Genomic DNA, 16,555 nt, shown 5'->3' on the forward strand with positions numbered 1-16,555 from the left:
CAAGAAATTAAAAAAAAAAAATGATTGTTAATTATAATTGTATAGTAGAATACACATAAACTCATAACATAATACACATAATCTAACACAATACACATAAACTCTTAACATAGTACATATAAACTCTTAATAGAATACACGTAAACTCTTAACATAATACACATAAACTCTTAATATAAAAAACGGCGTAGTTTTGGGCAGGGCGCACAATGCATTGTGCACCTTGGCGCAAATTATGCTGTACAACCGTGTGCAAAAACGATGTCGTTTAGACTAAAAACGCGCGTCCCACTTAAAAAAAAAATTAGGTTCAATTCCCGGCAATAGCATATTCTTTGTGCATAATTTGAATTATATATCCACAAATTCATAACTATATATCCACAGTGAATGAATAACACAAAATTCAGAATGAATGAACTAAATATCTACAATGAATGATCTAAATATCTACAATGAATGATCTAAATATCTACAATGAATGAACTAAATATCCACAATGAATGAACTAAAAATTCACAATGAATAAACAACATATGTTGTTGAGGGGAATCGAAACTGAATTTTATTTTTATTTTTAAATAGGAAGCGCGTTTTTAGTCAAAACAATATCGTTTTGTAACCGTGTGCACCATACACAAGATAACTATTGACACCTTGGTGCACGATATAACGATTGCTCACAGGTCCTCACAAATTTTTGTCAAATTGATATTTTCAAAAAATTGATTAATGAGTGGTATTTTTATTTTCTGAATTGAAAAGTAATAAGAAAATCGTGAGAAATGGAACACTTCCTAAAAGTACAGAGTCATCAAAACAACGAAGTAAAAGTAAATGCCAAAGATTTAGACTGAGAGAATAAGACTTGACAGTTCACAGTTTGCAAAGAAAACCAACACTGCTCTCTTCCAACGCTGAGAGAGGGAGACAGTGGAAAAACGAGTCATCCAACAACCAGCCTTCCCGAGTCTTCTCTCTCTTATCTTCGAATCAAAGAAATCCTGTTTCACCGATCGAATCAATTCAAATTCTCCACCCACAGCCCACATATCATATATGTATACACATAAACACTGATGAGAATTTGTTAACGGTAAAATTCCGTTTTGATCGGAAAATTTTCGAATTCTATCTGGAATAACGCCAAGAAAGTTACAATTTCCGCGTCTTTGGCAGTGAAAAGAGTTTGGAATTTTGGGGTTTTCGGTTCTTCATAGATTAGAAGGAATTTGAAGGGAAGATGTTATCGAATCATTTACAGAACGGGCTGGAAACGGCGAAGACGATGTGGTCGCGGCTGCCGGCAGAAGAGGAGGAAGAGCGCGAAGGGTTGGTCTCCTCCAAGAAGATGGACGACGGCTCTGTGGAGAGTCTCGACTATGAAGTCATTGAAAACTACGCTTATCGAGAACAACAGGTGAGGATTCTTATTCTACTGGCTCAATTGTAATCCTCTTGATCATGTCAATTGAAGTTTTTATTTTAATTTAAATATGGACAGGCCAAAAAAGGGAAGCTTTATGTGGGGTATTCAGTTGTGGTGAAGTGGTTGTTTGCTTTGCTTATTGGTATCGGTGAGTCAAGAGCCTTTGAATTTGTGTGAATATTTTAACTCTTTTTTTTTTTTTTTTTTTTTTTTTTTTTTTTTTTGTGGAATGTTTTGTTTTTGCTATGATATTTAACTTCATTTTATGTAGAATTTTTGTTTTTGCTCAGTATTGAGTGAAAATTGATGATTATTTTTTTGCTGGTTCACTTCGATGAAGTTAAAGAACTGAAATCTGGAGAGACTAATTTTCATCTTGCAACTAAGTCTACAACTTTGCATTTTGAACTTAAAGAACAAATGATATTCTGTAATTTTGTTTTAAAAAAAAAAAAATATCATACATATTCATGTTTACTTTTGCTTTTCCGGCTTATTCTACCCTGACATGGAATACTCTATGGTAAACAATGTGAAAACAATTGTTTCTGTCGGCTTCTTCTGTTGTTTGGTTGGGCTATGTTAAAGTTTTCCACCAATTAACTACCACACTTCAGCTTTTCAGTAGCTTGTAATTTAGCTCAGTACAGAAGTTGTGTAAGATAGAGAAAGGAATAGTGGTTTTGTAGAACCCACTAGGATTTTAAACTAGCTAAGTTTCATTTTGTAAATTCTTTTAGTATAAAGCTTTGCATTTGTAATTATTTTGCTGATTGAAATCTGCTCCTTATCACTCTTTTCATTAAGGGAGTAAACAAGCTGACTCAAGCCAGACTCAGCTTGTGAACTAAAGGCTAGGCTTACCATGTGTATAAAGTACCAAGCTAGAGCTTGAGCCCAAACTTGATGAACCCAAGAGATGAGCTTGAGCCAAGCTTGATAGTGCTGTGAGTCTGCAAATTAAAATGCCATTGATTACAGATGCTCTTGGCCTACAACTCTATATCCAACTAACAAGCTAAATTAGTCTTGCTAGGAGCATTCTGTTTTGGAATAAGAATTGATTCAATCAAGCTAAATTTTAAAAATAAAAAAAATCTAAATTTAAGATAAAAGAAAAAATCAACTTGTAATTTGGGAGATTGGGGAGCTTTTAATACAAAGATAAATTAACGAGGATGGAAGAAAGGATATAATATTTTGGTTCATGCATTCGTGGTAAATGGTAAGTGTGACTAATGTGGGAGAGAACTTTAGCAAAAGCGGTAGGAGAAAATGGGAAGAGATGAGCCACTGCAATGTAAGGGTTACAACTAGTGTAAGTGGCTAGGATTAAAATGTTTTTAGGGAGGGAGCCTGACAAGCTGAATCCAGCTTTGTCACATCTTATTTTGCAGCCAGTGCTTGTTTCACCAGGCTCTGAAAGTAGAAGTTGAAGCTTTTATCAACCAAGCTTGTTTGACCCACCTTATTTTGGAGCGTATCTACTCTAAGGGACAAACTATAAATTATAAAAAGCAAAATGCCTCCGCTATTTTTGCTTGGGCAAACAAGCACAGTTGATTTTTCAAGGGCCAAAGAGGGTTTTCAACTACTAGAATTTCCTTTTATACTCTGTAGTATTGCTCACTTGCATTGAGTTGGGATATCTGCCAAATGGTTGATCAAAGTGACACATGCCTTGATAAGAAGAGTGCACATTAGTGAATGGAAAGCCTTTAAGCTTTGAAATAATCTGAAGTTGAATAATGTTATCATCGTAGTGAAAGAAGTACAAGTGGCACAAGAACATGGTGCATAAAATTAGATTTTAAAAAACAGGAAACAAGAAGGGGGTGCTCATGGCATAGTTAAATTCCCTTATGAAGAAAACTTGAAAAAGAATAAGTTAACTGTAGATTATGTTAATCAAATTCTCTGTTCCTTTTTTGACAAAAAAGCCATTCCCTTATGAAGAGAACTTGAAAAAGAATAAAGTTAACTGTAGACTATGTTAATCAAATTCTTTGTTCCTTTTTTGACAAAAAAAAAAGTCATTTAACTTATATTGAAATTCATTTGAACTATACTGCTATATTTCTTTTTGTGCTTCTTGATTCATTTTAGAATGAATGATATATGCTTCTGTAAGTTGAGTTATGTGAAAGTGTGAAGGGTTTCATCTATTTCTCAATGTAGAACTGTACAGATTACAATAATTTATACTGAAAACTAGCTATAACCTAATGGGTCCACTGTAACGGGCCTAGGGTTTCAACACTCCCCCTCAAGCTGGAGAGTATAGATCATAAGCTCCCAGCTTGTTACAAATATATTCAACTCTAGGAGCTCTAAGGGATTTCGTCAAGATATCAGCTAACTGATCTACAGAATTAACAAAGCTAGTTTTAATACACCCTGACACAATCTTCTCTCTAATGAAGTGACAGTCAACCTCAATGTGTTTAGTCCTCTCATGATAAACAGGATTTGACGCGATGTGTAGAGCTGCTTGATTGTCACATATCAACGTCATTTGGGCAACATTGCCACATTGCAATTCTTGTAGTAGGTGTTTAAGCCACATAAGCTCACATGTGGCAAGCGCCATGGCTCGATATTCTGCTTCAGCACTGGACCTAGCAACCACATCCTGCTTCTTACTTTTCCAAGATATGAGATTACCTCCAATAAGAATACAATAACCTGAAGTAGAGCGTCTGTCAAACGGGCAACCAGCCCAATCTGCATCACAATACCCAACAACTTGTGAATGTCCTCTATCTTCGTATACTAAGCCTTGTCCTGGTGCTCTCTTGATATACCTTAGAACACGAACAGCAGCATCCCAATGAGAATCACAAGGTGTCTCAAGAAACTGACTCAACACACTAACTGCGAAGGAGATATCCGGTCGTGTGATCGTGAGATAATTCAGTTTTCCAATCAATCTCCTATATCGCTCTCGGTCAGGCAATGGCTCCCCCTGTCCTGGTAGGAGTTTAACATTCGGATCCATTGGATTATCAACCGGTCTACTGTCCAGCATGCCAGTTTCTTCTAAGATATCCAAGGCATACTTCCTTTGAGAAATAACAACACCACTGCTAGATTGAGCCACTTCAATTCCAAGAAAGTATTTTAGCTTACCCAAGTCCTTAGTCTGGAACCGACTAAAGAGATACTTCTTCAACTGAAATATGCCCTCTTGATCACTCTCTGTAATAACAATGTCATCCACATATACTACAAGGTATATGCATTTCTCATTAGAATGACGATAGAAAACAGAATGATCAACTGCACTTCTTGTCATACCAAACTCACACACCACAGAACTAAACCTTCCAAACCAAGCTCGTGGAGATTGCTTTAAACCATATAAAGAACGGCGAAGTTTACATACCATACCAGACTCCCCCTGAGCAACAAACCCAGGTGGTTGCTCCATATAAACCTCCTCGTGAAGATCACCATGAAGAAAGGCATTCTTGATATCCAGCTGGTGTAAGTCCCAATGATGAATGGCTGCCAAAGACAAAAGTAAACGAACTGAAGCAATTTTAGCAACCGGGGAAAAAGTATCAGTATAATCCAAACCAAAAATCTGAGTATAGCCTTTTGCCATCAGACGAGCCTTAAGACGATCAATTGCGCCATCAGGGCCCACTTTCACCGTATAAATCCATCTACAACCAACCACAGTTTTACCAGGAGGAAGAGGAACCAACTCCCACGTGCCACTAGACTGGAGGGCCTCCATTTCTGTTAACATGGCTTGACGCCAACCTGGATCCGAGAGAGCCTCACGAGTGGATTTGGGTATAGACACAGAAGATAGGTGAGAAAGAAATGCAAAGTAAGGGGACGAGACACGGTGATAACTCAGAAAGGTATATATAGGATGGGGGTTACGAGTAGAACGTGTACCTTTTCGAACAGCAATAGGTGCCTCAGTGAGATCAGTGTCAGATTGCAGTGGAAGTGGTGGAACCGCAGCCGGAGGATCGGACAGCACTGGCAAGTCACTAGGGACCTCAGGAACTGCAGGGCGAGGACGCCGGTGATAAACCTGAAAGGGCGGGTTAAGAGGAGTCGGTTGAGCTGGAGGAACAGTGGACTGGACAAGAGGAAGTGGACCAAGATAAGGTATGGGGAGCACCTCAGAGACAGGGATCGTGTCTCCTGATGAGGACTGGAAAAATGGTGTGGACTCAATAAAGGTGACATCTGCGGATACAAAGTGATGCTTTAGTGCTGGAGAATAACACCTATAACCCTTTTGGACACGGGAATAACCCAAAAAGACACACTTGACTGCTTTAGGATCTAATTTGGATCGACCTGGAGTCATGTCATGAACAAAACAAACACATCCAAAAACACGAGGTTGAATAGGGAAAGGATCAACAGAAGGACACACAATGGAATATGGGGTGTCATTGTTAAGAGCAGAAGATGGCATGCGATTGATCAGGTAACAAGCAGTAAGGATAGCATCAGCCCAGAATTGAGAATGAACATGGGAGTGTAACAACATAGTACGGGCAATTTCTACTAGATGTCTATTCTTACGCTCAGCCACCCCATTCTGCTGAGGTGTGTAAACACATGACCTTTGATGCAATATACCACGAGATGTCATATATGACTGAAAAGGATGAGAGAGATATTCTTTAGCATTGTCACTACGCAAAACACGAATGAGTTTGCCAAATTGAGTTTGTATTTCAGCACAAAAAGTTTGAAAAATCTGAAACAATTCAGAACGATCTTTCATAAGGAAAACCCAAGTGCACCTTGAATAATCATCAATAAAGGTTACGAAATAACGAAAACCCAAAATAGAGTTGACACGACAAGGACCCCATATATCTGAATGAACTAAATCAAAGAGGGACGCAGCCCGATTATTGACTCTTCTCGGAAAAGACTGACGTGATTGCTTTCCAAGATGACACGACTCACAATCAAAAGACTCAACAGACAGACCTGGGACCATCCGTTTTAGTTTAGAGAGACTAGGATGACCCAAACGACTATGAATAAGTAAAGGAGACTCTGTAGAGGCAGAAGCAGCAACATCACCACCCCGCATGTAATAGAGGCCCTGTGACTCATTGCCGGTACCAATCACCCTCCCCGTACTGCGATCCTGCACAACAACCGAATCAGCACAAAAGGTTATGGAACAATTGAGAGTACGGGTAATTTTACTCACAGAGATAAGGTTGAAGGGACTGTTAGGGACATATAAAACAGACTCCAAGGAAAAAGACGATATAGGGGAAGCTTGACCAACACCAATTGCTGGTGTTTGATGACCATTAGCTAAGGTGACCATGGGTAAAGTCTTAGACTTAGACACATTATGCAAAAGAGAAAGGTTACCAGAAATATGATCTGAAGCACCTGAGTCCAATATCCAAGAGTTTGGAGTATTGGCGTGTGAAAGACAAACCAAAGAGGAAGTACCAGCATTAGGTGTGGAAGATTCAAGGCGGGACGCTGCTTTAAGTTGGAGATACTCTTCATATTCCCTAGAGGTCATCTCAACTGGGGTAGAGGTTGGCTCATGAGTCTGACTCTCGGATGCAGCAGCCTGGGCCAGATTAACAGAACGGGGAGGCCGACCATGTAACTTCCAACAACGATCTTTGGTATGACCATCTTTGTGGCAGTATTCACACCGAGGACGTTTGCCACGACGACCACCACCACCACTAGATGGTCAAGAAGGTCCTCTATCCACAGCCCGAGTAGCTAGAACTGATGACTCTCCAATAGGTTCAACTGAGGGAGTTGAGGCAATACGAAGCAGTCTGGCAACAGCGTCAGTGTAGGTAGGCACACTAGGACTGGATAAAATCTGATCACGAATGTGAACCTGGTCAGGCCGAAGGGTAGCCAAGGTCATCACCATAAAGAACTTATCATACTGCTTCATATGACTTTCTGACGTCTCCTGATATGGAAGTAAATTATGATACTCCTGCTGTAAAGCTTCCATCCGACCCAAGAAATCCTGTGTACTCATATCAGCAGTGGAACGGAAGTTAAGCATATTAGATACAAGGGAATATAGCCTTTGGACATCATTAGTATACAATGACTTAGCTTTATTCCACACATCATAACAAGTGTCATAAGACTTGTAAATAAGATATAATTTAGGGTCAATGGATTGCCACAACATATTGCACAATAACGCGTCTGACTTCTCCCAATCTGATTTCTTCGACTCTTCAATTTCCCCAACCTTTTTGGTTAGATGATCAGACATCCCCTGGCCTTTGAACCAGAGTGTCACAGAAGCGGCCCACGAAGTGTAGTTTTCACTCCCAACCAATTTGTCCATAGTAATGGTGGGATAAGAGGTAAAGGAAGCCATAGAGATTACCCAAAAAGAAAAAACACACTGTCTGTTTCTCTCTGACCGGCGGTGACCGGCGGCGGCGGCGGCGGCGGTGGCCGGAGAACGGCGGCGGCGGGCGGTGGCGAGGAAAACGGTCAACACTCCCGGAAGCGTCTCGTCGAGACGAGTCCAATGGTGGTGACGGCGTCTCGATCGGAGATCGGAGGAGAGAGTTATGGCCGGAAAACAGCGGCGGTTCCCGGCGACGGCGACGGCGCGTGGCGGCGCGTGCGGCAGCGGATGGCGACCGGACTCTGGGCACAGACTCGCGACGGAGCTCCGGTGAGGCCTGTGGTCTCGGTTTGGGAGAAGAACCACCAGGGAGAGGTCGGAGAGAGAAGACCAGTCGCGGCGGCAGTGAAACTCCGGTGGCGGCGGCGGCGCGGCGGTGGGGAAGAGAGGGGAAAAACTATCTAGGGTTTAGGCTCTGATACCATGTGAAAGTGTGAAGGGTTTCATCTATTTCTCAATGTAGAACTGTACAGATTACAATAATTTATACTGAAAACTAGCTATAACCTAATGGGCCCACTGTAACGGGCCTAGGGTTTCAACAAGTTAGAATAAAAGTTAGAAGTTAAGCTTACCTTCTTCCATACTCTTTTTAACTTTTGGAGTCATATATATGATTTGTTACATATGCTATTGATGTTGAGTCACTATGTCTCTCAACCAATTTTTACCACCTATACTTTTTTTTTTTTTTTTTTTTTTTTTCAGGAACTGGACTTGCGGCTGTTTTCATCAATATCTCTGTTGAAAACTTTGCCGGGTGGAAATACTCATTGACCTTTCAAATAATTCAAAAGTCATACTTTGCTGGATTTCTTGTGTATACGTTGATCAATGTGGCTCTAGTGCTCTCTTCTGTATATATTGTCACACAATTTGCCCCAGCGGCAGCAGGATCTGGAATTCCAGAAATCAAGGGTTATTTAAATGGTGGGCTATGGTTGGTTGTTCATCTTTCCAGCAATAGTTGTTCCATTGTTGATTGCAAATTTTTTTGATTTTGGTCTATCTTTGTAGGAATTGACATGCATGGCGTCCTCCTCTTCAGAACTTTAATTGGAAAGGTTTGATGTCTGTCTTTGTCATAATTTGTATTTTCTGGGATTAGTAGAATGCCACATTTCATTTTGCTTGTTCCATCTTCTAGATTTTTGGAAGCATAGGTTCAGTGGGAGGTGGTCTAGCCCTTGGCAAAGAAGGTCCTCTTGTACATACTGGCGCTTGTATTGCTTCTTTGCTTGGACAAGTAAGTCATCAAAATTCATGAAAATAACTATCTATTCTGAGAAACTAATCCTTCCACCTTGATTAAGATTTGGTAGTTATTAAGAGGTCCACATTGAAAATATAAGAGAGAACATATGGGTTTATAAGGCCATGGGTTAGACTAGCTAATTGATTGGATTCAACCTTTTAGTGTGGTTTGGCCCATGTGCATTATATAGCCCAATTGAGTGACCTTGGCCCAATCTTAGATTGGTAAACAATAGTAAATCTCACATGAAAAAAGTTATTCTGCATTTCTAAGGAGTAGGTTTAGTGGGATGTATTATATGTATTATGTTTTGATACTATCTCATTTTAATAACTGGAAATGGTTCTTCAATACAAAGTTGAGATTGCAAACAACTCCTTTAGTGAAGAAAAGATTTTGTAGAGGTAGTCAACTTCATTGAATTTCTAACACACACCAAAATTCAGGGTGGATCAGCAAAATATCATTTGAGTTCAAGGTGGTTACAAGTTTTTAACAGTGAAAGGGATCGTCGGGATCTTGTAAGTAATGGATATATTTCTTGGCTGTTCATTTTCTTCGATTTGTATGTAATGGTGGTGGTTGTTTTGTTCATTTTCTTGGTGGTTGCAATATAAAATTTATAATTTACTCAATTCAATTGTCTGGCCGCAATGAATGCCTATATTCTATATGATATATTTTGAGTTATCCAATGTTTCTAGCATTGCCCCATAGATTGTTATAATCACGATGAGGCAGATAAGTAATAAATTATTACCACTTCTCCTGATGATAGAGGTATCTGCTTTAGTTGTGCTCATTCTTTTAGTTGTTGAATGTTTTGACAAGGTAACCTGTGGATGTGCAGCAGGAGTTGCTGCAGCATTTAGAGCTCCAGTTGGTGGTGTGCTCTTTGCCCTTGAAGAAGTTACATCTTGGTATTTCTTATGTCTTCTTGACCATGTGCATCCATACAAATTTCTTCCTAAAATCTTTTCATAATTTGAATTAATTGTTATACTGTGGCTCATCCCTCTCTGCCCCGTTCTCTCTGTCCCTCTCCCTCTCCCTGTTCTTTATTTTCTTTTCTTTCTTAATATACAATCTAAGGAATGTTAGGTGCCTTGCCTTAGCCTAACATGACTTGTAATCACTGATAGGAATTAGAAGTCAAAGAGAAAGAATGATGATCAAATTAAAGTATTAAACGAGGTCAATCTTAGGGTTGCATTTTGTGAATTCATTCATTCATTATTATTATTATTATTATTTTTTAAAACATGTTTTACTAGATTCGTTATTCTGCAAGTGATTTTTCAGTTCTGTATAGTATATGGATCCAGTTATTTAGTATCCAATCTGTACTTTTCATTAGATGGGTGAATCTTCTGTGTTCAATGCAATTTGACTGCATTTGACTGTATATAATTATTTTTTTTGCAGGTGGAGGAGTCAACTTATGTGGCGTGTCTTCTTTACCTCTGCCATTGTTGCTGTTGTTGTTCGTTCAGCAATGGGATGGTGCAAAAGTGGAAAGTGTGGTCATTTTGGCTCTGGGGGCTTTATTATCTGGGACATTTCTGGGTTAGGATTTAAACTTTTGTTCTGATCTTCTATATTAATATCAATTATTAGCTTATGTGGATTTACATTTCCTTAGAGGTCAAGACGACTATTCCGTTCAAGAATTGCTGCCCATGGCCATTATTGGTGTTGTTGGAGGTCTTCTTGGTAATAATTTTTCACTCTGATGTATAATTAGAGGTTTGAATGAAATGTACTTGCAAGATTGATTTAGCATGCATTGGACTGTTCCAGGAGCACTGTTCAATCAACTTACGCTATTTATAACCCACTGGCGTCGAAATTATTTGCACAAAAAAGGGAGTCGTGTGAAAGTAAGTTTTAGATCATGGTATTGACTTCCACGTTTTCAGATCCTTGTGGATATAAGTTTATTTGCTGAATTTATGGTAATTGAATACATCTTTTCCTTCCTTTGCTTATTATTTATTTATTTATTACCTTGCAGATCATTGAAGTGTGTATCATCTCTGTGATAACTTCAGTTATTTCATTTGGATTGCCACTGTTCAGAAGATGCACTCCTTGTCCTGATTCTGATGCCAACTCAGGCATTGAATGTCCACGTGCACCAGGAATGTATGGAAATTATGTAAATGTATGCAACCTTATTTCTAAAGATTATGTTTGTGTTTGGACAGGATCTAGCAATTGAGTTTTTCCATTATTCTCAGTTTGCGTGCTGATAATGTTGCAATGTAGCATGCATAAGCATTAATAATGTTTAATAATCTTATTAAAGTAAAATTGATTGCACATCTCATATACGTAGACTTTAAGTAGATCTTCAATGTTATTTGGAATGTATGTCTCTGCTTGTTTTGGCCATTATTTTTTTTTTTATTGTTCTTTTGCGCGCATTGTTTCTTCAGTTTGTTGAATATCAGATTGGAAGCTATTTGTGCATTCCTTTACATTTTTTTGGTATCTTTGATCATTCTTATAATTATATATTTATTTTCAGTTCTATTGCCAGAACAAGAGGGAGTACAATGACCTTGCAACCTTATTCTTCAACACTCAGGTTACTTCAATTTTTGCCACAGCCTTTTCTTCTCTTTTTAATACACTGATATCTATCACACCATCGGAACCTTTTTTCAGCTTATGAAGTCTGTGTGCTCTACATTTGCAGGATGATGCTATAAGAAACTTATTTAGTGCGAATACAGTCCATGAATTTAGTGCCCAAAGCCTTCTTACTTTTCTGGTATGCATCCTATGTGACTCCCTGTATATTTTCTGTAGATTGCAACCTTCATTTTTATGCCATTTTTGTTCTTATTTGGGAAGATATTGGACTTCTAAGTGAAGGTGGCAATCTCACTTTTGTAATTCATTCTATTTTATTACTTATATATTATCGTAAATTTTTTTTTAACTTGACTTTGTTGTGAATTTTGGAAGTTACAAGCAACCCTGAACCCTCTATTAGGTGTTGGGGATGCAATAATTCTCCTGCGTTATTGTTTGTGAACTTGAAATATCATGTTTCTCAGGTCATGTTTTACACCTTAGCGGTGATGACTTTTGGTACTGCTGTTCCAGCTGGTCAGTTCGTTCCTGGCATAATGATAGGTTCAACTTATGGGCGTCTGGTTGGCATGTTTGTTGTTAGGTTTTACAGGAAACTTGACATTGAAGAGGGAACGTGAGTCCATTACTTATTTCTTTTTCATTTATTCAATTGTGTCCTATTGATACAATTACTCCCATTAAATTATTTTATCTGAGACAATTTGACAGATTATGAGCCGACTTAACCAATTTTACTATAGAACTTATGACTAGTTAATTGAGGAAAGTTTATATTAGAGCTTCAGCTTATTTTATGCCGAATTTATTATACCGTTCCTTAATTTTGAGTCTTTAGTGAATTGTTTTCTTATATAATATATAGCACTTGATGGACATATCCTACTTGGAAAATTAATACGGAGTAGTATTTTTCTTATTGTGTTTATGCAAGCTTCTAAATTCATGTTTTGTTGGTTTTTAGATTTTACAGCTTATATAGCTTTTATACTCCTATTTTACCTTTACCTTTGTACTGCTAATAATAAGATGTGTTGAGTTCCCCACATATGATGGAAAATTGTGTGTGTGTGTGGGTGGGTGGGAGGGGGGGGGGGGGGGGGGGATGTCTGGCCAAGTAAAAATCAGAATCTTGCCAAAAAGGGAGGGAACAATATGTTGAAAAAATGTCAAATCAGTGTTAAAGTTGTGAGTGTATGGTATAACTCATGGTTTTACCTCAACAACATCATCATCATCATCATCCCGATGATCCCTTTCTTTCTTCCTTATTTGTTTGCCAATTACTGGTGAAATTTTTAGGTATGCTCTGCTAGGTGCTGCATCTTTTCTGGGAGGATCAATGCGCATGACTGTGTCTCTTTGTGTCATAATGGTTGAAATTTCAAACAATTTGAAATTCCTGCCTCTCATCATGCTTGTTCTGCTCATATCAAAGGTGTGAATTTAACATTAATAATAATTTTTTTTACCCCACATTCATATTGCTAATTTGAGTAAATTTTTACCATCTGCAGGCTGTTGGTGATGCTTTCAATGAAGGATTGTACGAGGAACAGGCTAGATTAAGGAGCATTCCACTACTTGAATCAAGACCAAAATATCAAATGCGTTATATGACAGCAAAAGAGGCATCTAGGAATCAAAAGGTCAAAGTCACTTACATGTGCCAAATGACTAAATAAAACGTTCATTTTCTGTTTTCAATTCTGGCTGGATTTCTTAAAGCAAAATAGCTATGGCATTGGTTGTGATAAAAGCTCTGCTTCATTTCTTCTTTTTGTATGATGTGCATTTGAGCCTATGCAAGAAATTAATATATGTATTGTTCATCACTTCATTGTTTATAAAATTTTTGCTTGTTGACAGACTCAATTTTAGCTTTTTCATTTCCTCACCCTCTTCTGTGAGATTTTGTGCCTATTTTCTGCTCACTTGCTCTAGTTCATGTATTATGTAGGCCATCTACTTTCCCCGTGTTGTGAAGGTGGCAGATATAGTTTCAATCTTGCAGAGTAATAACCATAATGGTTTCCCTGTAAGAACCTTGCATTTTGACGTTTTTGTTATTCGGTTCTTCTGAGTGCGTGCCAATATTTACTTTTTATTGCTTCCTAGGTCATTGATCATACAAGAAATGGGGAGACACTAGTCATTGGACTCATACTACGAAGGTATCATTCTATCTGGGTAAACAGTATTTTCAGCGATAACAGCTTTGGAATGATGAAATATTCTTCTTAATACAGTCATTTATTGGTACTTCTGCAATCCAAGGTTGATTTTCAACATAGCCCTTTGCCGTGTAATGTAAGAGATGGTTCTTTACCAATCAGGTAAAAGCGATTCTTGATTTTCATAGTGGTGTAGGGCTGATTAATCCATCATCTAAAAATTTCTTACTTCTACACTTAACAGGCACAACCTTAGTGAGTTTGTAAAACCCGTCTCTAGTAAAGGAATATCTATAGGTGATATTCATCTCACTCAAGATGACATGGAAATGTACATTGACCTTGCTCCGTTTATAAACCCATCTCCATACATTGTGCCCGAAGACATGTCATTAACTAAGGTGAGATTCATGGTAGTTTCTTAGTCTTTTCTGGATTCCATCTTTATGTACTATATCTTTGATTGATTCCATGGGATGAGAATAAGATAAAGTTGTAGTGGAATAAATCATTTCTACTCAAGTATAAATTATGAGAAGCAAATTAAGGGAGGTGGCCTTGGTACTTTATTAATGTTAGAATCTTGTGCTTACCACTACGCCAAAAGCTATAGCTCATAGTGAAGGCGCAACTTTATTTCCTTATATTGCCACAACATTTTCGAGTGGCAGGGTGTCAGACTTGGCCCTTCACCTCGTAGCCAGTAATTGCTGGACTTGACCCTTCACTGGCCTCTGCCAAACAATTAATTTCAAATTAAATTATTGTCTCTAGTGACCCTGAAATATATACAATGATGGTGTAGGTGTATAATCTATTTCGCCAGTTGGGACTAAGACATATACTTGTTGTTCCACGTGCTTCTCGTGTAGTTGGTATGATTACACGTAAAGATCTGCTACTGGAGGTATCGTGATAGCACCACCGCTCTTTCAAACTAAATGTAGCTTCTTTGGTTATCTCAATTTAAAGGTTAACAAGCAATGTGTCTATGACGCAGGAGAATAATGAATCAGACCCAGTAGAGCTCCATTCCACTAGTGTAAGGTCTCTACTCTCTACACTGCTTTGCTCAAATGTTTGCACTCGATGATTTTGAAAACTCATAAACAAGTTTGCAATTTAGCTTTACGTATAAAAGGGTGAGGTATTGTATTTGTACCCGTTGCCACTTGCCACGACATAATTCCTTCACAGTCAAGAAACTTGTGTATCATTATTCTCTTACTATCTTGTTTCCAGGCTTTGCATCAACAAGATAACTTTGATGGGTTTGTTGTCTTCTGTCAATTACTTCTACATCATCATGACTAGAACATTATAACTGTTTGAATCATGATAGGTTTAGTATTTGTTTATTTGAAGAAAAAGCATCTTCTGGACCTAATATCTTATGAACTTTAGCAAGTATGCTTGAATGGTTTTTCCTAATTCTGAAATTTTGGTTGTTAGCAGAGGTTGGGCAGCTAACAAGAGAGTCGTTACTAGGATTGCAGATGTTGGACAACCACTACTCGACAACGGGGTTCTGTAAATTAGCTGTCTCGCCAATTTACAGCAGGTTCTTTACCGAGGCCAGTTTTCACCAACTCCCTCAATTTTTGGTTGTGAGAAATCTTTACTTTTTGTTTTAGTTTATGAGGAGGTTATTACTTACAACGTAACATATATTGTACAGCAAGCACACTTTAATTTACCTTAGTTTTAGAGTGGTGCTTTTGGGAAGGATTCAAAAACTACACATTACATGCATAATAGATTCATAGTTCCTTTTGTTATTTGGTATTGGTTATTATTAGAATACTTTGTCCATGCAGTAAGGGGAGGACAAGTTCTAAAGTTGTCTGCCAATCTGATAGACCTTCATGAGATGAAACGTTATAAGTGTCTCCCATAATAGTATCAATTCAACAATCTATTCTTGCAAATACAACATCTATCTTTGCCTTTGAATTTGATTGTATTTGTCTAGAACCTTTGAATTTGATTGTATTTGTCTAGAACTGATTGTTTAAGATCGCGATGACTATTACCGGCTAATATAAGTAAAAGCTTGCCTTAACTAGTTGTGTGTTTTGAAGAGCAATTGAAAGATTTAGAACGTTTTGGAGAATGGTTTTAATTTGGTAGAGTATCTTTTGATTCTTTTCTTTCAAGTCTTTGCCTAGTTGGCTTTTGTTGTTGATGATTTAGACTATTTTTGCAAGAAAATTTTTCTTTATTACCAAAGACCTTCTGATCAAGCGGCATGAAGTGACTCTCTTAATTGGGAGGTCATGGGTTCGAGCTTCAGTGAAGGTGGTATTGACTTGTTGGGCTTTAGTAGGTTGAGAAAGTATATGAACACATATCACATGTAATGGGTCAAATAGGTCACGGACTGCACACTATAACGCAATTAGGCCACTAAACTTAAAATTCTACATTTGAATTCTTAAACAAATTAATTTCATACAATTTTTTCAATTTGTAAGTTTCTAACAGGTCAATCTAAATTTAAAATATTTAAAAAAAAAAATTTTAAAATAATTATTTAAAATTAAAAAAAAATCAGGTTTTCGTCATCTTCGTCTTCATGGCTGGAGATGCTTTTTATTTATTTTATTTATTTTTTTTAAGTAATTATTTTTAAAAAATTATTTTTTAAAAAAGTATTATAAATTTGGAGTGACCGGTTAGAAATCTACAAA

The 16,555-nt window shown here is 37.7% G+C and overlaps 1 protein-coding gene across 2 annotated transcripts; it reads left to right on the forward strand.

The window, feature by feature from the left end:
* Positions 1-1,243: 1,243 nt before the first annotated feature.
* Positions 1,244-15,685, forward strand: LOC109156025 (chloride channel protein CLC-d-like). 2 transcript variants are annotated; one of them, XM_019303833.1, is made up of 23 exons: positions 1,244-1,420; positions 1,505-1,577; positions 8,544-8,765; positions 8,853-8,899; positions 8,983-9,081; positions 9,537-9,611; positions 9,922-10,010; positions 10,516-10,656; positions 10,733-10,803; positions 10,891-10,970; positions 11,105-11,254; positions 11,621-11,680; positions 11,792-11,866; positions 12,156-12,307; positions 12,994-13,129; positions 13,209-13,340; positions 13,652-13,729; positions 13,810-13,865; positions 13,941-14,027; positions 14,110-14,266; positions 14,671-14,772; positions 14,866-14,912; positions 15,321-15,685. In XM_019303833.1, the coding sequence occupies exons 1-23, from the start codon at positions 1,244-1,246 to the stop codon at positions 15,397-15,399; spliced, it is 2,385 nt and encodes a 794-aa protein (XP_019159378.1). In that variant the 3' UTR covers positions 15,400-15,685. The 2 variants fall into 2 exon arrangements, with proteins under 2 accessions (XP_019159378.1, XP_019159462.1); XM_019303917.1 differs by having other exon boundaries at positions 14,866-14,907.
* Positions 15,686-16,555: the final 870 nt, after the last annotated feature.

The sequence above is a fragment of the Ipomoea nil genome, unplaced genomic scaffold (assembly GCF_001879475.1).
Source record: "Ipomoea nil cultivar Tokyo-kokei standard unplaced genomic scaffold, Asagao_1.1 scaffold0117, whole genome shotgun sequence".
NCBI classification, from domain to species: Eukaryota; Viridiplantae; Streptophyta; class Magnoliopsida; order Solanales; family Convolvulaceae; genus Ipomoea; species Ipomoea nil.

Bases quoted from the DNA above. Each gene is read 5' to 3' on its own strand.
- LOC109156025 (XM_019303833.1), top strand. From the start codon at position 1,244: ATGTTATCGAATCATTTACAGAACGGGCTGGAAACGGCGAAGACGATG. The intron at 10,971-11,104 runs GTAAGTTTTAGA...ATTACCTTGCAG, and splicing joins AAAAAGGGAGTCGTGTGAAA to ATCATTGAAGTGTGTATCAT. The intron at 13,130-13,208 runs GTGTGAATTTAA...TACCATCTGCAG, and splicing joins TTGTTCTGCTCATATCAAAG to GCTGTTGGTGATGCTTTCAA.